The sequence below is a fragment of the Schistosoma haematobium genome, chromosome ZW (assembly GCF_000699445.3).
Source record: "Schistosoma haematobium chromosome ZW, whole genome shotgun sequence".
NCBI classification, from domain to species: domain Eukaryota; kingdom Metazoa; phylum Platyhelminthes; class Trematoda; order Strigeidida; family Schistosomatidae; genus Schistosoma; species Schistosoma haematobium.
Window position 1 is genome coordinate 85,990,631 of NC_067195.1, and position 26,096 is coordinate 86,016,726.

At 36.2% G+C, this 26,096-nt stretch overlaps 1 protein-coding gene across 1 annotated transcript; it reads right to left on the reverse strand.

Moving 5' to 3' along the window:
- Positions 1-29: 29 nt before the first annotated feature.
- On the reverse strand, positions 30-23,375 carry STRN3_1 (Striatin-3). Its single transcript, XM_051208756.1, has 13 exons — positions 22,851-23,375; positions 21,572-21,879; positions 20,460-20,648; positions 19,449-19,728; positions 18,347-18,469; positions 16,963-17,290; positions 14,499-14,776; positions 12,418-12,685; positions 10,282-10,452; positions 9,258-9,464; positions 8,310-8,567; positions 6,542-7,730; positions 30-258 (listed from the first exon to the last, which is right to left on the reverse strand). Exons 1-12 carry the CDS (start codon positions 23,058-23,060, stop codon positions 7,552-7,554), a joined length of 2,799 nt encoding a protein of 932 aa, XP_051072750.1. The 5' UTR covers positions 23,061-23,375; the 3' UTR covers positions 30-258; positions 6,542-7,551.
- Between the last annotated feature and the right edge of the window lie 2,721 nt (positions 23,376-26,096).

Here is a 26,096-nt window from a genome sequence, read left to right on the forward strand (position 1 = left end):
CGAGAATGTATATAAACATAAGTAGCTAAGTGGAGAATGCGGTGGGATTTGAAGCGGATGATACTGGGTTCAAGTCCTGGAGTGAACATTAACTCTGAGATACAGGTACATCCAGCAAATGAGTCCTCAATAAGATGAGACGGGCGTCCTGCATTCCACCGCTAACCATTATCCATCTTTGCTTAAAAAACATTGTGACTTAAAGCTGTATCGAGGTAATCCGCACATATGCCAACATGTGACTGATCAATTGCAGTCCTAAATAACAATAGGAAGATACAAGTACAACAACACCTAGTGAATTTAAACTTCACCTCATTGCACAAGCAGATGGCTATCAGGACTCAGTAGCTAAGTGAATAATGCGATGGCGTTTGAAGCGAACGGTACTGTGTTTGATTGACAGAGTGAACATCAACTCTAGGATGCAGGTACATCCAGTTGACGAGTCCCCAATAGGACGAAACGCGCATCCTGGATTTCACTGCTAACCGTAATACATCTTTACCTAATAAACATGTTTTTTTTAAACGAGAATAGTTTAAATACTGAATGTAAAGCAACAGACATTTTTCCTGATATTCAAGATAATCTATTGTTGAACTATGATAAACTTTGAATAATTATCACTTTAACTAACCTTATCACACGTTTGAATTTCATCAATAAAAAGTATAATTATTAACCACTGTGCAATAATTTAATAGTTGAATTCATGATTCAATTGAAGCTAGACCATCATGGACAACATGGAAGCATTGGACGGTTGTTTTGTCCTAGTATGAGATTCCTCAGAAGTGTGCATCCATGATCCTTCACTGTGAGATTCGAACCCAGGACCTATAGGTTTCGCGCGCGAACGTTTTACCTCTAGCTTTAATTGACTCATGAATTCAACTGTTACATTACTATAATATCCAAGAAAACCCTCGTTCGTTATACAATAGTTGTTATCAACATATCTAGAGAAGGATTGGTCAGATTTCTGACTAATCTGTTAGTGCAAAACTGAATTGGAACCACTAGGATGGTTGATACACTTTCAGCTTAATTTTTAAAAAAAGATAAGTAATTACATCGACATCGAATGTATCTTACATTTTAAAGAAATTCATCAGAGACTAACTGTTTGTAAGTGTTCATTTGTGAAGGTAAATGATAACTAATCACTGTCCCTATCTAAATGGATACACGTCAAGTCGCATAAATCCAATATACTAATAGTAATTATATCGATATTATATCTTGTATTATTACTACTCATGTTAATTTCTTCCCAGTTAATCCTGAAAAGTATGACACTAATTTATCTTCCATCGTATTATCTGCTAATGGAAAGAAACCACTCTCTCTATCGGTTTTAATTTCTCGGTCCCTATAACGCAAATGTCAGAATTGGAAATAAATACCCAATTTGAAAATCTATATGATCAACTGAATACTCTAACCCCTACGTCTTTAAATAATCAAAGCTGGTGTAAAACAAAACCGGTGGATATAGCACACCAATTTCATAATGTTGAACCAAAGCAGAGAAACATATTAACTTCTCAGCATTTTAAATCATTAAAAGAACTACGAACAAACCCTGATATTGTCTTGTTTAAAACCTGATAAAGGATCATGCGTAGTTATCATGAATAAATGTGAATATAAAAGTAAGACGTGATCCATCCTCAGTGATGAAAGTAAATTTATGCCTGATGTTGAATTTGGAGGTATCAGCAAACTAGAAGGAAGAGTAAATTCAGACCTAGAAAAATTGTTACGCATGAATATTATTAATAAATAGGAATTTAATTTTCTAAAACCTATGGGTTCCGAGTTCCCTCATTTATATGGACTACCTAAAATTCACAAACCCAATGTTCCTTTACGTCCAATTCTATCAATGTGCAGATCACCTACATATAACCTGGCTAAATGGTTAGCAAAGTTGTTGGACCCTATTCGAAGACATCTATGTAAGTATTTTCTAAAGGATTCTTTTGAACTGGTCGATCATTTAAGTGATATTAATATCAAGGAAAAGACAATATGTTCATTTGATGTAAATTCCTTGTTTATAAATGTACCTTTGAAAAAAACCATTGATATATTATGTGATTACGTATCTGCAAACAATTTTCAATTATGTGTACCTGTAAAACTTCTTAAAGATTTACTATTACTATGTACTGACAAAGTTCAGTTCACTTTTGAAGGTGAATACATTCGTCAGATTGATGGAGTTGCTATCGGTAGTCCGCTAGGATCATTATTAGCAGATATGTTCATAGCACATGTTGGAAATCTGGCTGATGGCCTAATCGAAAACATGTCACTTTACAAGAGATATGTGGACGATATCTTAGTTGTTTGTGAAAGAAAAGAAGATATGTACTGTTTATTGAATAAATTTAACTCTCCAAAACCATATCAGTCTCTCGTGTGAAGAGAAGAAGAACGATCAGCTCCCCTTCCTAGATATACTTCTGAGTAGACGAGAAGATGGTTAAGTCAAGCGATCTATTTTAAGAAAACCAACATGGACAGGTCAATACGTTAGTTATTATAGTTATTGCCCTGTGCAATACAAACGTGATTTGATAAGGTGCCTTTTCAACAGACTTGATCGTACTTGTACAAATGACGCCATTGATGATGATGTTAAGTTGCTAAATAAAACATTAATAAAAAATGGCTATCCTCTGAAATTCATAAATAGATGGAAAGTCCATGGTACAGTGAGACCTACTGTAGCCTTGTCAGAAAAAAGCCTGTCTACATCACATTGCCGTTCAGAGGTGATTAAACTAGCCTTTTATTCAAACAAAGACTTAAATCAGTCATCAATAAAACCTATTGCGCAGCAAAGCTCACTATCAAAGAAAGAACAAGGTGCATGCTTCATCCAAAACTTAAAAGACATGAAAACGATTGTGTCACATCCCACCGTGTTTACCAATTTAAATGTGTGTGTGGTCACACATACATAGGGAGGAGTAATCGTGATCTCAACATTTAGGGTGAGTGAACATGTACCAAAATGACTTCAGAAACAAATACAATCAAGTGACCCAATAAGAGTAGAGGGTAAACATCCATCATCCTCTATTGCTAAACATATAATTGAAACAGGCCATAAGATTGATCTAAACCCGGCCTTTGTGGTGTTGTATAAAAGTGTAAAAGGGCGTATATTAAGGTTTATTAAAGTCTTAGCCATACGAAAATTCAAACCCCCTTTGTGTGTTCAAAAACAGTTTGTTCCTACCTTAAACCTACCCTGATAATATTGACTTATTATCCAGAGTGATTAGGTTTCGAATTGTGTTCACATTATTATTGCTCTTATTATTATCCTTATCTCCTCTTACCCCATTTCCAGTCTAGTTGACCTTTTATTTTTATATATATACATGCTCTTAACAAGTATATGTATGATCAGATCGTTCACTAATATATCACATAATTCTGATAATCTTCGTCTTCTTATTACATTATCGAGATTAGAAAATAGTTGCGCAATATCACTAATTGATTGTAAACTACTGCCTGCTGCTTTAGTAGTCTAAATTTAACTGCTAGCAGCGAGATCTAGAGCCTGAGCCTGATTGCCACCAGGTTATGGATGACCAACAATGAGAATATTAGTACAAGGACAAAAAACATCGATCCATTGCTTCCTATTTTTCAATAGTTATCTGACTAAAGTTAGTCTGTAATGCAACCTATAAAACTATCTCCAATCTATTATCATAACACACTGTATTGAGAGACAGCTTCATGACCATAATAAAACAAATGATAAACCGCCTGATCAAGTTTAAAATTTCTCTTTCAAATAAATTATCATCTGATATAGCAACGGAATTAGCTCACTATGTTATTTACATGTGCATTACATTCCAAACAACATGATCACTCGTTTACTCATCAAAACATCCTACATAAGAATGGGAATAGGTTAAATAAATGAAGTGTTTACCGCAAATATGGAAAAGATAATAAATTTCCACATTATCATAAAAGTGGATTATGATCCGTAAGGCAAGTTTGGAATTAGAAAAATTTGCTTCGAAACTCGAAATAGGTTAATATATATAATGGGTGACTAGGATTTACATTGGCCTCCGAAAATATTTCTGATAATTTCTACATGGAAATTTATAAACTGCTCTAACATCAGTTGTACGATGTATTTACTGATGGAAGAGCATGCTTGTCTACCAGTAACACTAATTCAAAATAAGCCTAATACCCAAATGAAATCCCCATAGACAGAAGTGAAGAAGTAAGAACAAGGTAGCATGGCATTTCTCACTGCAAAGAAAACGGTAAGAGATTGAAAACATTTTAACACATGTTGCACCACTTGTCCCAGTATAAATATACAAAGTAACTAAACTTCATCATTACGTTATCAATGATACATAATTGATTATTCAGATCCTTGTCTTCTACTAAAAATACTGGATTAAAATTATTCGTATACATATACCTTATCAGGTTCCACTTTATTTTGTAAAACCCTAATATTCCAGAAGTTTTAGATACTCAACAAATTCTGATGTCACCTATACAACTACACGTCATTTGAAGTAAAGAAAAATAAAATATATGGAAAGTCAATTAGATTTCATGCACCGCCTTACTGGCTAGCCAACTTATGAAACAGACATACATCGTTCTCAATCAATTTGATGCTATAAAGACTATAGAGAAGGATTTTACGAGAAACTGTTTGTATTAGGAACCACGATGAATATAACTCCGCAGTACTTTAAGAATGTCCAAAGATCAAGAGATGGCGAAGTACTAAAACCAGAGTAATCATGAGATGAGACATTGCAAGTCCATGATATTAATGAATACCGATCGCAGACAACGACGAACTGATTGGTCTCTAATCCAATTAAAGATGATCCACAACGATGCCGACTTAAATAATTACATCATAAAGCTATTTTAATAGAACGAATATTGTACAAGTCGGAACTTATCGAAATTTTTGTTGTAAAATTATCAAGTACTCGAATTACTGTGTCTACATATTCCGTTTCTAATGAGCTTCCATTTAACCCATTAAGTACTGTTCTTAATTTTTTACCAGTCTATCGTTTATATGTAATTGTGATTTTTCATTTTGTGGTGCGAGGTGATGTTTGTATAAAAACCAACGTGTTTGAATAATAATAATAATAATAATAATAATAATAATAATAGCTGGCTATTTAATTCTGTTTGAAATCAAAAGTGTTAGAGGATTCATAAATAGTGAGGAAATAGGAGCTCAGCTTGAGTCGGCTGAAGGTTAAGTGTGCAGGTCAATAGTCAAATCGGTCAAGTAAATAACGTTAAACTAAAAACGGAATAGCAAACACGGGATAAAGAATATTAGAATTCCAGTCGATTTTAATATATGGTGTCGCTCGGTATCAAGAAATATACAAAAGCAGATTAAATTCCAGAGTGATGATATCTAGGATTACCCACTATCTCCAAGCAATCTGAATGGCTAAATGATGGTGGTCCAGCCTTAGCAGTTAGATTAACTGAAATCTTAGACGGTTGAAACTAACCAGATGTGATAGCGTCCAGTTCCCATATTTTAGCTAATTCTAAAAAAACGTATCGCGAAAACCACAGAGGAACCAGTTTAACTAACACCGCGTTTGAAATATGAGCCTCAATAATTCTTTGAAGTTTAACTAAAGCTCATGAACAGTGAATCACAGAAAACCATCTAACCTTATTTGCAACCAAGTATTTCGTTCAACCTAATATTAATCTCCCTATTCTCATATGATAAATGGAAGTACAAGTTTTCCAATGATTTCCGAAATAATTACAGAGGGGGGGGCATGACAGAGAAAATCACCCGGAATAATTCCTCACCCAATTTCACCTAATGATGTAATCCCTGCTGAATCAATTTTCGAAAGAAACGGAATCTATCTGACGCGATGTATCCACAAAAAAAGTGACAGCCATACATCAAAACCAAGAAAATCTTGTTTCATTCAACGTTTTCAGTTAAACCCAAAGATTCCGGCTTATTTTTCAGGTGTTAGCGGAATATAGATTGCATTAAAACATGTTCAGTGAAGAATTGTGTTGGGGCACGTTGATTGAATTTTTTTAACCGATCCGAGATAACGGATACATAGAGAAGATTCTACAATCTTCTGACGCGAAATTTACAAACATAATAACGTTTTCCTAATTATGATATCTACCCACTACCAATCAACCTTGTTTATTTGGAATAGAACTACGTTCCTGTGTATCCGTGTTCTGATTCGTAGACGTGTCGAGTGAAGTAGTGTTCCCAAGTACTAAGCAATAGGAAGAGCTGTACCGTGATAGGAGAGATCATAACGGAAGTGAAAGGTGATACAGTGAGTCAATCCGAAGTAGCTAAAAGAGAATTACTTGATGACAATCAGAAGTCACCTGAAGGACAAACGCATATTATAGGTCGAGAAATGGATTGATTTCCTACGTGGAAAGATATATGAGTATTTATGCATATTATTCGGTAGTTCAATAGACTTACTTCTCCACTCTCGTCATCTTGCTCAAGTAGCCAGTTTTGGAAGATAGCGCGTAGCGCACTGAGTATCAGTATCAGATCTCGGATGCCATTCATCACAACCTTACTAACAAAAATAAAATGTATCCAAAAAAACGAAATCAGAAGTCACATGATAGAGAATCGCTTCAATATTATCGAAATTTCACTAATTCTATTATCATTAGTAAGTAGAATAACCTGCACAAGGAGAGAGTTACGTAAAAATGTGCAAGAGAAAAGGGAAACACAATGAAACACACAAACATGAGTAGGGAGCAAGATAGTACAATCTGTCCAATTATTTTGAACAATCCATGCTTTTTATTGATCAACAATCATTGAAATAATGAGCATGAAATAGTTTTTCAGAAAAAGAGATCATATATATATATATATATAAATGAAAATAAAAGCAACCGAGTTTAATGATGATAATGAATAGAGTATGTAGTACGTATTCACCTTGAAATTAATCAGCATATGAAACATATCAGGATTCAAACTACAAGTCTCTAGCTTAGATAATAAAGACAAGTGTATCTATGTAAAACGAATATAACACAATGCATAAATAAAAGTAAATCTAACTAATTTATGTAAGCAAATTAGAAGAGAAATGATAAAATGCCAAAAACAAAATAAAATGGATCGAATGAAAAAAAAAACACATTAATTACCACTAATAAATTGAAATGGTCAGCAATACTATCAAGTCTTTGAAGACTACGAAAATGTTCAAGTAGGCATGCAGATCAAAATTATGTATAAATATACGTTTTCTACATTGAACAAACAATAAAACGGAATGAGAAAACATACATACATAAACAGTAGATGGGGAAAAATAGAATATCAACCGAACATTAATGTCATAATACGAAAACAAAAAAGTTATGCAGTTTAACACTGGAGAAAAGAGTGAGAAAAAACAAACGAAAATTACAAATGGTTGAGTGTTTATGAAGAGAATATAATCGAAATTAATCAATTATTTATGTAGCTGTTACATAAATTTTGCATATGGCATCTGCTCCAGCACTAGCTGCTAAAGGAAGTTGTGGATGTAAAGCTACTGAATGAACTGATTCATTGTATTTGAATCCATGATTAGTCATTTCTTGTATGCATGTACGACTTTCAACATCCCAAACACGGATAGAGGCATCATGACCTAAGGTAGAATACAAAGGATAAAATCAGTGTGATAATAACCATTGAATAGAGATGAATATGGTGTACGAATCGGACATTAAAATTATGACTGAAAAATCTCTTAATCGATCCTGACGATAAATATTGAATGATCGCCATTTAGATGTTGGCAGTTCAGGAATCGACATGTGAATAATGCTCATGCTTTTCAATGCATATTGCTAGCCGCCACGATGTCGCTGACTGTACTTTTTTGTAACTTGTACAGTGAAAGGTTGCAAACGTTTCAGAAATGTTCTTGTTGAAATATCTAGATGGCAGGAACAAGAAACCCAAGTATTCAAGTAGGCTGCCAGTTATCAAATACATGTTTGTGGATACGAATGGTGAATACACTGGGCTGTTTCATTAATGACTTGGTTACTAAATCCCTCCAATAGAAGCTAAACTGTTCAACTGATAGAGTCAAGATATATACCCTACTTTAAAATGAGCGTTTTATTCATAAAAACACACAATCAATCATCAATAGGCAGAATACTAGGTGTTTTACCGTAATGAAAAAATAAAGTTTACAAAAATTAATGTATAAACTTACTTCCAGTCAATAAATACAGACCGTGAGGATCGACTGCAAGGCTTGTAACAGCGTTCAAATGTGTAACCATAGCGTCTACACATGCCGAATTTGTAACTGATGAACGGTCGGACATGCGGTTGATATCATAGAACCGAATACAACGATCTTCATGGGCTCCAATAACGAGAGATAATGTTTGGTGTGAACCCAGAGCATTAAGTGAGCGTTCTGTCCAACCAGAAGGTAAACTACATTCGCCTGCTATCGGTATGTTTGCTAATAAGTGTTATTTCAAATGACAATAATTAGATAAGATCCGTTAATGATAAAATATTTAAGCGTGTATTTATTTTACATAACTAATGGATTGTTCGATGTGAAATAAATGTATGAATACATAACCCAATCATGACGAGTGCTAACTACCATGTATAGGGAGGATATCTTACAAAAAACTTATTTGAATTACCCACTAAACGCAGAGCAATTAAGTGCATCAAAAATTGCTAGACCAATGTGATAAGTAAATAAGAACAACATCATTACATATGCATTTGCAGGAATGATGCAATGATTTTCCTTGGAACTACTATCGGGAATACTCAACAATATCAAATACGTTATGACATAAGCAAACAGGATCGCAGTTTGTAGTAATAAGATAAGATGAAAATTCAGCTATGATGGGTCACAAATATAATCAGTAATACAGCATTTGGTTATAGCTATAGGTACCTTGATTTCCCACCTAGTTAGAACCATTGAATTAAAAACTATCTGAATGAGAATCAGTCCTAAATTACCAGTTAATTTGTTGAAAGAGTAAATACAGTTTTGATTACATCGATTTTATCAGTCCTAGTCATACATCCAGAAAATGTCAATTTCACAAAGTACACAACCTTTAGAGATATGCTTATTTAGGAATTTAGGTACATTTTAAAATGAAACAATTTATTGACATACCCATATTCAGTGGCTGCTCATCGCGACTAGGATCGGTCAGAGGAGGTGCTGGTGGTATTTGATTGATTAACTGACCAGTCTGAACGTCTAATAGCGCTAACCATCCCGTGCTAGTTCCAACAACACATTGAGAGGCGGTTAATGAATCCGGACGGCTGACCAAAAAATGAAGACAAGTTGGACGTCCGAACGGGGGTTCATTAGCACCTAAAATCAATAAATACACATGTTGTGTTTATATGTGACTAATTCAAATAGTAATAAATATTTTTATTTAAGTATTTACTGATAATACAAAATTGAGAAACTGTGACATGTATTTCCACTAAAACTATCGTTATGAGTATCAAGGTCGATGTACTATTGAAATGAATGCTTTGAATATTTTGTAATCAAGCATACATTTTTTTGACAAAATACCGAAATATCGAATTACAACACTAACCTTTACACACACACACAACGTGTGTGTCAAAGGCAAAAACAGTATTTTGTCAATGAATTCCATCAGGTTACAAATTTGATGACAATATGTAAATCATATACACTGAAAGTTTTTCGAGTCTAAAAATAATGCTGTGGTTAGTTTATATAATCAGTTTAGATTTGTTTATTTAAACACACAAACATCGGTACAGGTAGGCATCAGATAGACATGTGCCACTTAAATCATTAGATTTGTGTGAAGGCTAGGATGCGGCCCGGGAGCCCAAACCGAAGCAGGAGTTTAGATTTATACAATTGAAATAGTAACGTTTGAAATTCTATGTTTGATTAATATGAACATACGTCAAAACTAGCGGTTACGCGTTCAAATCGAAAGTCGAACAATACAAATATTCACTAAAATTAAGGTAAATATTTTTCTCAACGGTACAGACAGACCCACTAACTTCTTGAGAATAAATAAACAGATAAAGCTAAATACACATTTATATTGTTCGGTCATCTGAATTTGCTGTATACACAGTTTATCTTAGAACTGACAACAACACAATTGATTAGACGCTATAAAATGACATACCTAAAGGTTTAATTAGGCGATCCATATGAACAGATAGGACTGGAGAAATTGGTGAATCACTTTCAAGCTTTTCTACAGTAGACCAAAAATCGATAGAACCATTTGCATGAGCAGCAAGTAACAGAGGACTAGATGGGTGTACAGCGATTGACCAAACAGGTGATGATGAATCTAAAGGAAAAAATAAAAATTTGATAAATATCACAGTAAATTTTCCAAAATGAATAACGAATTTCTTAAAAATTGTTGAAATACAACACAAGGCACTTCCACACTGCAAAAGCCAATCGTCATGCTTTGCTCATAAATGCCCTGGTACGGCCGAGAGTAGGGATAATCAGCTCTCCCTCTCCAAACGCTCTCACATGGCCACGTGCATACAACCACCGCCAAGGAAGTCCTACTCACTGCCGTCTCGCGCCATTACTGTTGTTTACGAAATTGAGAGGAAGAAAAGCGAATGTCCGGCGCTTTAACCGGGTTGGTGAATATAGAGGATCCACTTAGGGGAGTTGGAAAACCCTAATTCCAAACCAACGGTGCACATAGGCTCCAGGATCTTGAGGGAACAAATGGAGTATGAACCAATTATTGTTCACCGGCTACCATGCTAATGCATCTCCTGACGTTGCTCCATTGCCTTGTAGATTAGACCTTTAAGTCAAATGCTCGATGTGTGACCGCCTAAGAAAGCCAATTGTTTCGTTTTGGGTGCCCGGACAGTATCCCAGCACTCATACAAATCGAATGATTTATATCTATTTGGTGCCTACTTGTACCATAGTTTATGTGTTTTTATTTTATTTGAACACATAAATATTGTTACAAGGGGGCACCAAATATATATGAGCCACACAAAACAATGAGGATGGGGAAAGAAAAAAGGTGCGTGTAAGGAATAAAAAAAAAAATAATAACGACCACAGATTAGTGTAAGGTAGTGTAATAATAATAATAATAATGGGGGAAACGTAAAGGTACAATCAGAAGTATTTTTTCAGTTAAGGAAGATACAACCACTTTTTATGAAGTAAAATAAGGTTACAGCAGGATTACCATTGGCTTATATTTTGAGCCATATGTGATAGCGTCTTTAGTCACTGTGTTGCACCATCTCTCGGACCACAGCCAGGGAGTCGTGAAGGACCAACAGAAGCCATCCTTTTGTAGCTTTCTTCCATACCACGACACCATGTCATACAATGACCAACTCTCCGCTTTTTCTAACCACTACCAGCATCGGCAAATAACGCACGACGTGGAATTCTCTGGGACGGCATTCGTGGAACATTTCCAAGCCACCGAAGTCGATGTTTTAAGATAGTGACACCAATTGCATTATCGTCTCTGCGCACGAACACACGATGCTGAACCTCTGCAATAATAACATGATGTTGTCACTGGATGCCAGCAATCCTTCGGAGACAAAGATGATCGAACACAGAGAGTCGTCTAACGTCCTCAACTCGGAGAGGCCAGGTTTCACAAGCATAGAGCAGAACTGCCCTGACCGACACGTTGTAGGTCCGACCTTTTACAGCCAGACTAACATCACGAAGGCGCCAAAGGTGGCCCAGATTGGCATAAGCCGCTCGGGCTTTCACTATACGTGCATTGATCTCATCACTCACACCCCCACCAGCACTTATGCAGCTACCCAGATACACGAATTTCTCGACTACTTCTATTTGCTCACCATCCAGGGTGAGTACAGGATTAGAATCCCGCCAGTCTTGTAGAAGTACTTTGCACTTCGAAGGTGCAAGCACATACCGTACATACGGACATTGATTGCCGACTGATTAAGTGCGGATTGCATGACTTGGGTACCATCCGCATACTCAAGGTCGAGAAGTCTTTCTCCAGGCAACAGATCCACATCGCAATTACTTACCCATATGAATTCACCACGTATTAACGGATACTGATCCAACATTTCTATAACTTATTTCATGTTATTTAATGAATTATTAATTTATCCAGAGTACGTGCGGTGTATTTTATGGTATTTCTGATTGTCACAAAATTTGAGTAACTTGTACAGATAGCCTATTGTTTCTCCAAATAACTTAAATGGTACACAAATCTATAAATTATTTTTTACAAGAGATACATATTTACTAATGAATAACTCACTTGCAAAAACTGGACCAGTCACAGTTTCTAGTTCTTGAGGTGCATATATGTCAATCAGACCTAGACCATTAGAGGCAGATGGTAAACGCCATGATCGAACTGTTCCATCAAGACCACCAGAATACACAGCAGTACTCATAGTTGAGGAAAGCAGAGGGCTTGGCGTAGTGACACACAAAACAGGGCCTTTATGGCCACAGTAAACATGTACAGGTGACAATTCGTCCACTGGACCTGAATTGAGACCTGCTCTTCCTGAGGTAATAGCCTATAAAATAGATGAATACAACCTAAATCGATGACTAGCCTTTTTAAAGTAATGATCAAGTAGCATTGATATAATATTTTAAAACTTAGAACTACGGGTAGAGAGTTAATTATTGATAACTAATTTTATAGTAAACCCTATGGAAGGGATATACAGTTTAACGCAGCACGGAAATAATTCTAACCAAAGTTGAACTTCTCTCTATCCGATCACATCCAACATCCTCTGTAATATAAACTGTGGGCTTTACAAAGATTTTTTGGATAAACAAATATCAGGAATTCACTGTATGTACTCAAAACAATACTAAGTATTTTGTATATTATAAAATACAGTTGCAAATGATGTATGTTGTAAGTACGGCCTGAATGCTTTTACATAATAGTTGTAATTTTGGGCTTTAAGATATCATTTGACTCAACTAACTGAGGTTTCGAGTTTCATTAAAAGACGTTTTATACATTCTGGTCCCTTAATAAATAAAGCGAGAACAAGATTTGCAGAATAACATGAATGAATTATATTTCAAGGCTTCTCCTTTACTGCAAACGTCTTACTAATATTACTAATCTAAAATTAGGCCATTTGCAGTGGATGGGAAACTTTGAAATATGCATTTGTGTATACTAAAAATCTTGTTGTTTCCCGTTGATTACAAAACGTACTGAAAAGTACCACTGGTCAAGACATAGCTTGTGGTAGAATGTCACTAGAATTATAAATACCTAGTAGTACTCATTAAGTTCTTCCACTCAGTTTTTGATTTTGCTAGACATAACTCTCTACAGATAACATTTTGTTCATCAAACATGCAAGGATCGATCTCCAACCTGGGGATTCATTAGTCAACTTGGAGTTCGAAAATACAATAGTCCTGTTGTTAAGGTCGCCCATAAAATTTAGTCATCTGAGAACCTTGAGTAACAATCGAAGTATGTTTCAGTTATGTTTCCATCCCTCTAAATAGAAAATGTTCCTTCAGTATTGGTCTGTATTAATCCGTAAAAGTGATAGTTAGACCATGATGGATCGGTGTCTAATAAAGTCGCGACACCGGTTCAGAAAGCTCCCTTGGCTTTTCTAAACTTGTATCAACTGTGGCGTGGACGAAATGACTGTCTGTAAAGTAAGGGGAAAGTATACTGTGCAGCAGTCTAATCTGTACTGCTTCATGAATGTGAAACATGGTCTATGAAGACAGAACATAAATGTAGGCTGTAGGATTTTGATCAAACGTACCTTCGGAGCATGGAACAGCCGAGTACATCAGTTGTTATGCCAAAGATGGTAAACGGGTTGATGATTACGAATCTTCGTATGTCGATGTGGAAGGAACATGTCACGTATCTCTGAATACAATCTACATCAACGAGCAATCCTGATTGATCATCTAATTAACTTCATCTCTCTGTACTGACTTAGTAAACCGGGTTAATAGAAATCAATATCATGCTGTAGGTTGAATGTGAACTGTACACAAAGGTGAGTTGGTTTTCTAGATACTCTATACTTTTTTGGGGGCATAGTTATAAGAACTGCAACATGTAAAATCGAGTAAAGAATGTGATGTGGTCAACTAGATACATAGGTAATGAAGAATTACGTCACAAATTAGTGAATTCAACATACTTTATCACAATCTTAATAAGATTCTTAAGATAAAAAAACAAATTTGGAATTAATTGTAATCGACAGGACACTGTACAGTTCACTATAGCATACAAAACATGACCCAATATAGATGGGGCTGAAAAAGAGGCGATAAGCACACACATATAATTATACTAATTATTACAATAGAGAAAAAGCATACCGATCCCGGAGGCCCAGTTTTTAACAAATTCCAAAGCATTACACATCCATCTTCACCAGCAGTATAAACAGCTCGTTCGGTGGGATGAAATGCAACGCTTCTGATACCGTCGAAGTGACCGCGAAGTGTATATCTCGGGGCCCACGGTCGACGACCAGTTGAGTAGGTTGATGAAATATTTGCCGCACTGTCTACTTGAGCATTACTACTGACAGAGCCACCTAACACTGATGATTCATAATTGCTTCCAGGTAAATTTGAGTCACAAACATCACCATCTGAGAAAAAAATGATGTCAAGAAAATTACCTTATATGAGCGAATTAACACTGAAAACAGAAAGAATCTTCAGTCAGTCAGTCAGTAACAATGTAGAACTTCGTACGTACGTACATCAGTTCGAGTTGCCACACCACATTAGCACAGAGATGCAGTGGTCGATTCAAATCCCGTAGTGGTAGAGGTAATAAGAGTATAAGCAGTATCAGGAAAATTAGTGTTTGGAGATGTTATACTCTTTAAATAACACTCTTTAGAAAGAATCTTAAATGAAGTGAGAGTTAAAAACATGTGTTAGCGGAATATAGATTGGAGTAAAACACGTTCTGTGAAGAATTAAGTTGGGGCACGTTGATTGAATATTTCCTTACCGATCAGAGATAACGGATACATAGAGAAGACTACAATCTTCTGAATCGAAAATTGCGAACATATGAACGCTTTCCTCATTATGATACCTACCTACTACCATTCAATCCTGCTTATTTGGAACATAATTACGTTCTTGTTCAACCATGTTCTGATTTGAGACGCGTCGAGTGAAGCAGTATTCACGAATACTAAGCAATAAGAGTAGCTGTACCGTGATGATGAAACGAATAATGAAGTTAATAGTGATGTTAATTAAGATAAAGCGTATTCTCCTATCAGTTTGTTCTAACATCTAAAACGATTTTTTAGATTGAAATTCAAAAATCACATAAAATCCCAGTAAATAACTGTGGCTAATGGGTATGATTATTGTTATTATCAAGAAGCAACTAATTTAAACAATGACAACTTTCTACTTTTTCATAAAATTTACACTGACAGTCAAATAAGTTGAATTTATTCTGCCCACAATCTAAAGACCAAGTTACACAGGAATTAAACGCAAACCGCAGGAATTTGACTGTAACATCATTAATTTATAGTGACTAATCGCAGTTCAGTCAGTCAGCTATAATGAAGGAACAGGCACATATATGCATCGGGCCAAGTTGCCATACCTCATTAACACAACAAGATGAACACCAAATTCATAGAAGCAGTTACTTCAACGGCAGTATTATATGTAAAAGAGTGTATATCAGCATCTGATACAGGGGGAAAAATTAGTTCGAAGAAAGAAAGGTACAAAGTAATTTTAATTTCACAGTTTAAAGGAAGATAACGAGTGTATACAACTACACCATTGTGATTGATTCTGAGTCATGTCACACAGAGTCTCCAACCATTGGTTGGGATAGTCACGCAAACCCCAACCAATTAGTCTGCATCTACCAACATGGCTCAGACCAGAAGTTAGCGACTTTGTGGACTGATGCTATGTTTTGGTTTGACCGCCCCTAAATTTCTTCCATTCACCTCCAACACCAGTCAGCATTGCGTGTCGTGGTAATCAGTGATCGGGCATGAGTAAAACGCAATTAAATCTAAACCATTTAGTTTGATGACATCTGAATTCAGTTTTCACGAGATTCATCAGAAATCATGTTCAGAAGTGATAAAACAAGAATAGAAACATTATTTGTACTTTGGCTACGAAAATGCTTTAAATCATACTAATCACTTAGTTCATAATGAACAAATTATAGTTAGAACGGATAGAAAAAGCAGAGAAACTTGTATGACCACAGAGTGTCTTTAGAAATATCGATCCAAAGAACGAAGAACCAAACCACACCGTAATTATAATGATTGGAAAAAAAGTATCAAGTCTCAAAAACCATCTGCAATGTGAAAAACATGTTATTCAGCTGGAATGGTTATGTGCTGTATGTGTGGATAAGCTATTCTGTGATAAAATATAAACCTTCAAGATAAAAACAATTTTGTTAAACCAGGTAAACATAATAGCATCAGATTATAAGGTATGTTTTTTATACATTGTTATAACAGAGGACAGATTGTTCAAACTAATATGTCATATGAACATTATTTACGAAATCTCAGGTGAACGGGTATTACGATACAGAATAAGTCAACAAAAACTTATTTTCTCTTATTTGAACGTTAAATTTAAATACAAAATATTAAACAAGATAAACAAGTCACTTAGAATATGAGAGACTGTGGGATACCAGTTTTGTAGAGGTTACAATCATTAACGAATAAACTTAAGGCCGAATTATTATTATTATGGCCATAAATTCTCGTGCTCTTAAATAGTCTTAATTCCGGAAAAAAAAATTAATAGCACTTACTTAAACCTGAATCAGCTTCGTTAGCTACAGTTAAACTAGCCAGATCACCTAGCCCAAGAGGATCTGTCGGATTAGATTCTTTCACAGACTCCAGACGACCTTTTACACCAACCTGACCAGTAGAATCTACAACACTGGGATCTGATAAGTCCGATCCCCATAAATTTGTTCCATTATTTGGTGAACTCGATTTATTGTTTGGTGAGACAGAATTCGGAGTTTGACCACTACTAGGATATACTGCGGCGGTTGAATTAATATCAGATACAGCGTTTGATAAAAAATCATCATTATTATCAACTTTTTCCGACAATGTGTTGATTAAATCCTAGGAGAAATAGAGAATAAACTGAAACATAAAAACGAACCAAACAGAGTAACTTAGTGAATCATTTCTTTGTGGTATTTTCAAAGTCGGGTAAAAATGTTGTAGACAACGAATATCTTCAGAGCAGTACGCGAAGCTATATTGAATGTCATTTGCAGAAAATTAACGAATGGTTCTGTTGAACTTTAAGCTAGTATTCCATACACGACTAATCAATGTTTCAGTATGAAATCAACTTTTTTATTCATTATTTGGAAAGATAAGATGCTTACAAACGAATCACACAAAACAAAACGATAACATTGTACAGAAGAAGGGGAGAAATCATAAAAAGGAGGGATGGATACATGGGAAAATATAGTTCTAATAAGAACACAACCATAAAGCATTTCGTCCAGTTAGTGTTCCATCGTTTACTGTGAATGCTAGGGAAGATTGAAGCAGAGTTTACACTGACATTTTTTTAGTAATGTTTGATATCTAAAGCCACTGAGTTGCAATCGTGGACTAGAACTAGGTGCAATCATTATTTACTACAAGGAGTCACATATCAGCAACCGCTTAACTTTTTCCAACCAATCACAGAATCGGTAAAGAACACGTGGTAACTAGGACAACTTGTGTAAAAAATAAACAAGTCACCGGGACTTGTGTTTCAAGACGGAAAAGTCCACTGAAAAGTTATTTCTACGACCTTTAAACACAAGATGATGTAAATTTTCAGAAGTCGGTTTGCTGTTCACGATCTAAAACACTGTGGCTAGTCAAGTTTTATCTTACCACTCACGCGACACATGTAGAACATAACATACAGTGATCTTAAACGACACAATTACTTGAGGATTAAAACTCGTCCGCTACATTGCTGAACACAAAAGGAAGTGGTGTTGTGAAAACAACTGTATAGAGTAACAACCTTGAACGAGCGAAAAATGAAATCGCATATTAACCAATGAGTTATGGTCAGAACAATCAAGTTGAGGGAAACTTCAGGTAAAGAATGGTAAGAGACATGTCAAAAAAAATCCAAAACTATGTGAACAATAAAACTCTCACCAAAATATTTGTATCGGCTGCATGTTTACGACCGAATCGCTTCGATTGTCCTGCACTTCCAATTTCCCCAAAACTGTTCAGAAACGAGGATACTGTGGTACTAGAAGTTATATTCTTGGAATACTACCACATTAGTGAAAGAGGAGAGATGAAATAATAATGTAAACAGAAATCGGGGATAAATGATGGTAATGAATTGTATTAATACTTTTCTATTTTTCATCCTTTTAAAGTCTTAATACAAACAAAACTGATAACTATACACACCACAATATTGCTCCAGTCGACCATCCAGTTAGTGTTTATAACATAGTAGACCGTAAGTATATGTCTTATAACCATGGTTTGCTGAAAGTCACGGTATTTTTAAGGATTATCAATGCTGGGGATTCGGATAGAAAGACCACTTTTAGGTCTAGGATACGTATTACAAACACCTGGAGATTATTTTAGACTGGTCACTAAAAGATAAGACTACTACCTCGATGAATTGTCATATGGCAAATATACATCTTGGTTATTACAATTTATTTACACCTCAACTGCAGATTGTTAGAGCTGTATAGTCTTCTAGAAAACATTCCCTTTGTTTACCTTCCCAGAGACTAGTTCTCAGGAGGGTTACCTTGAGCCAAACAATACCGAGAACATTTTACCATTCGGTGAAGACTAACAAGATGTTACCTATCCTAATCCGACTACCTCAATGTATAATGTTGCCCAGAGTTGGAATAGGCTGAAATCCGTGACCGTTGAATTAACACATGTTGGTAGACGCCGACTATCTAGTTGGGGTTTCAATATTGATTCGTAGTGCTCCTTCAAATTCATCCTCTCCATCTGGACCGTATTCTCTAATATTTAATCTTCCTCACTACGACTAATACTACCTTTTTGACCTTTTTCTTATTTCTCTTGTTAATTTCATCTCGTCGCGCTGATGTGGTGCGGGAACTTGGGCTAACGCATACTTATTTTAGGCCCTATGTAACTGACTGATTAACTGTTTATTTACATAATTCGACTCACCGAAATACATTTAAATCGCTAAAAACCACTTTTTCAGTAATAACACGTTTATGACGAAACGCCAAATACTTACCTCATTTCGTTGCGAGTAATTTGTTTGACCCTGCGATTTGCGTTTATTCACATCACTTGTTCGACGAAATCTGTTCACCCAACTTGCGTTATCAAATGATTCAGAATTGTCAGTACCAGAATTCCCTGTTGTATCCGGTTCGGTAGATTGATCATTTAACTCACTACCAAATCCAGAACCCAAATCATCAGACGTGAGAAAATCTGAGCCTGAGCGCACAACCTGATTTATTTTTGCTATAGCGTCCTCCGCAAGTTCATCTTGAAGGCTGGCATCATAACTATGGTGGTAGTAAAATGTACAATGAAAACGAACAAACATTAAGAACTTCTTTACTCCATGAACGCTAGTAAATCTCATCAACTGAATAATAAATATGTTAAGTTTCAAGAAACCAAGTTTAAAACTAATGGGTTGGAGGTTTGAACATTCCGTCACCTCACCTCACCTTTGAAGTGTTTCTTCAAATGTTTGGATTCCCACACCACTTGATATGATTTCACATTGTCTGTTATCCTATGAATAGATTTGTTGTTGCTGAATTGATGTGATGCGCAGCAGCTCGGAACAATGCACACTAATGCTAGATCCCACGTTGACTGACAGACAAATGATTTCCCAAATCACGTGACATTTATTTACTAGTCCATATTACAGCACATGACGATTGAAAAATCAAACTACACTTTCAGGTTTCGCATCATCAAATTGTTTTGCCAAACAATTATAACCCTAATGGTTATTTGGCAGTCACCTACGATAAACTCATCCACTGAATACCCATACACTCCAGTGTTTGGACATTGCCAATGACTCAAACAGAACATGGATTAATTTTAAAAACTTTACTATCTCGTAAGATAATAAGTTGCAATAAAATATTTGTTTACAGTGCATACTTATTTCAAGTTGTCGGTACTACACCATTTAACAGCTGCTGATATGAGCATACCTAAGAAAAATAAATCACTAAAAATTTTGATTACTATAACCATGAAATCGATCACTCACCCAGCATTATCATTGAGTTTTGATTTGGGCTTATCACATTCCCAAAGATAGTGTTTATTCTTCGGATCTGCAGTCGTGAGAGAAGAATCAGGTTCATTAGGCCACCCTGCAGCTGACAACAATAAATGGCGTACACGTGCTTCGCGTACACTGAGGACAGCATCTGCATAACCAACTTCCTGAAGAAACCTAGGTATTTTGGAAGTGAACATAAACTACCCGTAAGCCAGTGTGAACATAGACAATATATTTTTCAAAGATTATAGACCATAAAATACGTCGACATGGTGAGAAAGTATACTTATAAGCATCATTGATTTTATTCAAAAACGAACATTGATACTAGGAGGCACTAAATATACACTCTGAGCCATGTTGGTAGATGCAGACTAATTGGTTGGGGTTTGCGTGACTATCCCAACCAATGGTTGGAGACTCTGTGTGACATGACTCAGAATCAATCACAATGGTGTAGTTGTATACACTCGTTATCTTCCTTTAAACTGTGAAATTAAAATTACTTTGTACCTTTCTTTCTTCGAACTAATTTTTCCCCCTGTATCAGATGCTGATATACACTCTTTTACATATAATACTGCCGTTGAAGTAACTGCTTCTATGAATTTGGTGTTCATCTTGTTGTGTTAATGAGGTATGGCAACTTGGCCCGATGCATATATGTAGCTGGTTAACTGACTGACTGACAGTGGCTGCATATGCGTGATCATGTGAACATTTCGTGAGAGTGAGCTGGCTCGCCCCAACTTCAGCCGTACGTGTAATAAGAAAAACGTTTGTCTGTTCATATATCTTTACTTTATTCTAGCTGGACTATGGATGAAAAATGTATTAGTTAAATTACGATGCGTAGGGACTGAAAACTGTAGAGTGGAATAGTAATTGGCTCTCATATCTACAGTGTACTTACGCGAAACTGGTATATTAGGGAACTGTAGATGAGTTTTGACATAATCGTGTGGCGTCGTCAACAATAGTGAAAACAGTTGAAGGCCGAACATTTAATGAACATTATTATACTACTGTAATAAATAGCTCGGAAACGATATTGCATTGGGTAAGAAAACATTGATTTTAAATATTAGAAGACTTACTGTTTGAGACGTAATCGACTCTCTCGCCACTTCACATTACTTTCGAGAGTCTGCTCAGTACACTCAGCTAGTTTTTCAGCTGGTTTCAGCACAGGCTTTGCGGTGGTTGACTCATTTCTGGTACTAGATTCTTGATCAGTTTGTTTAAGGGAAGTAGGTGGGTTGCCAGCAGAAATTGAAGCTTTGTATAGATGAAATTTGACACGCTCCTGTTTCAAACCGTACTCTAACATTTTAATTCGTCGAACTAAGTCCTGCTTTAGATTTTCCTGACCACGACGCTCCCCTTGAAGGAATGCTATTCGTGCCTACAGATAAAGTGAAGATTGAACTGATGCTAAAACACGAAATTCTTGAAATATCAATCAGTCATAAATGACGAAAGTGTGTGCTTAAACCATCACAGCTATCATCAACACAAGAGGAAAGTGATAATATGGGATATGAAGGAATGAATAGTAGATTAATAGTAAGAAAACACTTTAAAAGGACTGAATAAAATCTCGGGATACAAGTTACTAACTGATACTATGACTAGGATCCAAAGAATGTTAGAGAACGAATTCCTTCGTGTTATCAAAAAGTCCCATATGGAGGAGCATACAAACACGGAAAGACATCAGGATTAAATCCTATTTACGAAGTATTTGATAGCCAAAGAAAGAACACTAGAACAGCACCAGACTAGATTTCCCTTAGCTCTTTAGACCCAACTGTAAAACAGTGCCACATTACTATTTTTAAGCACGTTAACAGTCCGCGAGCAAAGAGAAAGCAGGAAGACTCTAGAGATTTCATAGGTTTAACAGTACTTACAAAACTGGTGACGTAAGCACAAACATTGTCTACCCCTGCAACCAAGTTCCAAATCGACCAAGTCAAAACTGAGACGACCTCCAAGTGTTAGATACGTTGGGGGATGGAGTGATTAATGGATTAGCTTGCAACTACATAAAAGTAAAGTCACTCCCAGACAAATAGAAATATGACAGAGCTCTCAATGTACTGAAATGGTATTAGTAAATCAGTAGGATACGAAATACGAACTATCACGGACTTACAGAAACATTTTCTATTTCATACAGTCTACATGAAAAATGACGTTACGTTCACTACTGGGATATCTATACAACGAATACTTTGTGTTTTCACTTTGATAAAAAAGCATTAAGTGACTTTAGCTATAAACGGCCGATATTTAACTACCAGAACTTAAAAGATTCGACATCCGGGCCAGATAAAAAATAATATAAACGATTAGATAATCGGCCGTATTTACTTGCAATTCAGCTCGCTCGACTTCCCATTGGGAGCGTTGCATTTCCAGACGATTCCACTCAGTTTGCAGGAAATGTAATACCCCTTGAATTGTATAATGTGGAGCATTTTCTTTAGTGTCTGTCGCACTAGTTTCTTCACCAGGTCGTCCATACGACTCGGTTCCAACACGTTCAAAAATATCCGTATTATCTAATCTCACTCCAGACATAACATTCAAAGACGCGCTAACTTGTGGTTTGAGAAACTTAAACAAACACTCTAGACAGTTTTTACCCACAGATAAAAGTAGAATGTCAAGTGATCTATTCTAATTCATGCAACTATTACAACTATAAAAATTCAGTCTAACCGTGAATGTTACTGCATAAGGTGTTAATACTAAATATTGATAGTTAACTTCAGTCATCCAAGACTATGCGAGAAACGGAATTCTACAGCAGAAAGCTTATTCTCAATCGCTAAACTTTGTGAAAACTGCCTCTTATATGATCTATAAACAGTAGAAGTAATTATCGGAATCGTTGTTCCAGATGCGCCAAATTGTAATCCATAAACTTGATAATTTTTGTAGTCACATAGAAACATCATATATTTCCTTGCTTGTTTGACGTTTTGTATGTTAAAATTCCTTTGTTCAGTTTGTATTCTCCACTTTCACCGTTGAAAAATAAGTTTTACTTGTCAATTAGTTGATTCTTACGTTCCATTTGCTTTTAATTTTAGATAGTTATTAATAGTAAATTTCCAGCCCATATTTTCCTATGAACTCTGATCTTTCTTTCTCTTGACCTGGTCTTCAACCATCAAATTCTTAATTCTCTTTTTCATTGACTGAAGCTTAATTAGTGTCCTAGGTTTTGTTAAAATTATCCGTGTCTCTTCTTGACACCTTGGATTAGTACTTTGAGGATTTCTCAATTGCAATCACGTCCATTTTTGTCCTAATCTATCGTTATCGGTAAAGGGCTATCGTAACATTCAACAGTCAACTTGAATTTTTGTAAACGTAGTCAAGGAAGTTGATTCATATTCTCAAGTGATTCGTGACAAAATTCGCTAGTTCCTTTAATAATATAGGATGTATTCCATTGGGCCCCCTGAATTGTTTATGTCAAGCTTATTTAGCAGGCCGAGGACATAGAGTTCTTTAATGATCACAGTGTGTGTACGGGGTTGTATGAACTGAGGAGAAGGGTATGTCTACAGCAAATACATTGCTAAAGTAATTTTAGAATACATTGCATATATTACAATCGTCCCCCATTATTGACGCGGTTCTACTGTCCCCTAATAATGCTAGGATGTTACGTCTTCTCTTGTCCCCTTAATTTATGCACGAAAATGTGCGCCTACTACAGTCTGAATGTATCCCAACTCGTTTCATTGAGAAACTCTGGCTCTATTGTGCAATCTGCTGGGAATGATGAGTGCATACTACTGTATATTTGCTTTACAGACGCTTGGTCTGGCATGGAGTGACAAATTCTCGCTACTGACAACTGTGTGGAAATCAAAGATCATAACTGTATGATCCCTTTTACCTAGAGGTGGCATATAAGTGGGTTCAGTGACGTAATCCTCGTAATGGGCCAATGTGAGATCCTCAGTAGCTTTGTGTATGCGTTTGTGGGAGAATATTGTCCCACCCATAAACATTTTGTTGGATGCACATGAATTTGGAAATCGTACCATTTCACATCCTCTCGTTCCAGTTAGTCCATGTCGTTCCATTATATCTTCGTATCCGGTGTTGTCCATTTTGAATTCGACGTTTAGGTCTCCCATCAGAATGGTCAGGTCGTTTTCTGGGCACTTCTATATGATCGATTGCAGCTACTCATCGTCGTCATTGTTATCATTTGGTTGGTGCATAACTCTGGACAACATTCATTATGAATCCCTCCTCCTTTGTTTTGAGGGTGCTTTGATGATTCTGGGTGCATGGATTCCCATCCTATGAGTGTTATATGTGCTCATTTTGACAACATCATAGCAACTGTGTAAGCGTGTGGAGCATTTTGTTGTTCGTGACCGGAGTAGAACAGCATCTCTCCTGAACCAATCCTTTTCTGTCCGGCTTGGTTCCAGTGGGCTTGACTGATTCCGAACGCAGCCAGGTAGCATTGGAACAGCTTAAGTTGGTTAGTTAAGAGTTCACCTCAAACAACTAAGCATATGTCGAAACAGTATAGTTCAAGTATTCATCCATTTCCTCATTTTGTATAGGCGTTATATTTCCTATCATCTTATATTGAATGTTGAGAGGCTTTGTTTGTCTGAACAAACAACCCCACTATCCACTGTGACTGTGTGAAGATCTAAACAAAGACCTATTCACTAATTGTCTGGTTTCTTCTACCAATAGCACGAGGGTTACCTAGAGGCATGAAACTGGTGAGCTCTATTGAACACAAATTTAACCTCATTTTTCTTGTTAATATTATCTGATCGCAGTGATTCTGAGTTGCGGTTTGCTCAACTAGAGCATTATTCCGCGAGACACAATATCAAATATGAAGGAATACGCTATAGAGTCTTGTGTTCTATCTTTTCTCCTCCAGTTGCCAAAGAAGTTCGTGACTTGAATTTAATTGCACCATCACCACAACCATACATTATCTTAAGATAGAGATAATGAACCGTTTATGATTATCAGAGAGCCAAAGAATCCAAAGGCTTAACCAAGAAGAAACACTAGGTGATAAGTCGCCGTCACCGTTTTTACTTCACCTTCAAGTATTAGTGAGTGATAATACAGTTCGTGAAGCAGTCCTAAGACAAGAATGGATACAAGCTCTCCCATGCTACGTCCAACACTGTTTGGATGCACAAGGTCCTGAAACCTCATTATCTCATTTAGCGCGTATAGCAGACAGAATAATGGAAAGAGGTCCTACATCTGGATCACGCACGATGAATCACACACAAAAAGTAGAATCAGCAAAAGACCCCGTCATAGAAGGACTCATTGCGAGTGTTAAGAGTCTCACTGAGGCTGTCACCAGAATGCAAATAGGTCAAAGAAACAGGAGCAGGTCACCACAACGACTAAGACCGAAGTCACAAAACAGGTCACAAATGTCCAGACAATCTGGGCAGTTTTGTTGGTACCACTGGAAGTTTGGTGTCGACTCAACCAAGTGCATGCAAACATGCGCCTGGCCTTAGCGAAATTCCAAGAAGGCAGGAAACGAGTAACCCATCCACAGGTCGCGACGACTGGAGAGGGGCGCCTAAACAGTCG

Coding starts and splice junctions, on each gene's coding strand:
- STRN3_1 (XM_051208756.1), bottom strand. CDS start 23,060: ATGTCTGGAGTGAGATTAGATAATACGGATATTTTTGAACGTGTTGGA. Junction 14,777..16,962: donor CGAAGCTGATTCAGGTTTAA/GTAAGTGCTATT, acceptor TTTTTTTCTCAG/ATGGTGATGTTTGTGACTCA. Junction 9,465..10,281: donor TCGCCTAATTAAACCTTTAG/GTATGTCATTTT, acceptor TATTGATTTTAG/GTGCTAATGAACCCCCGTTC.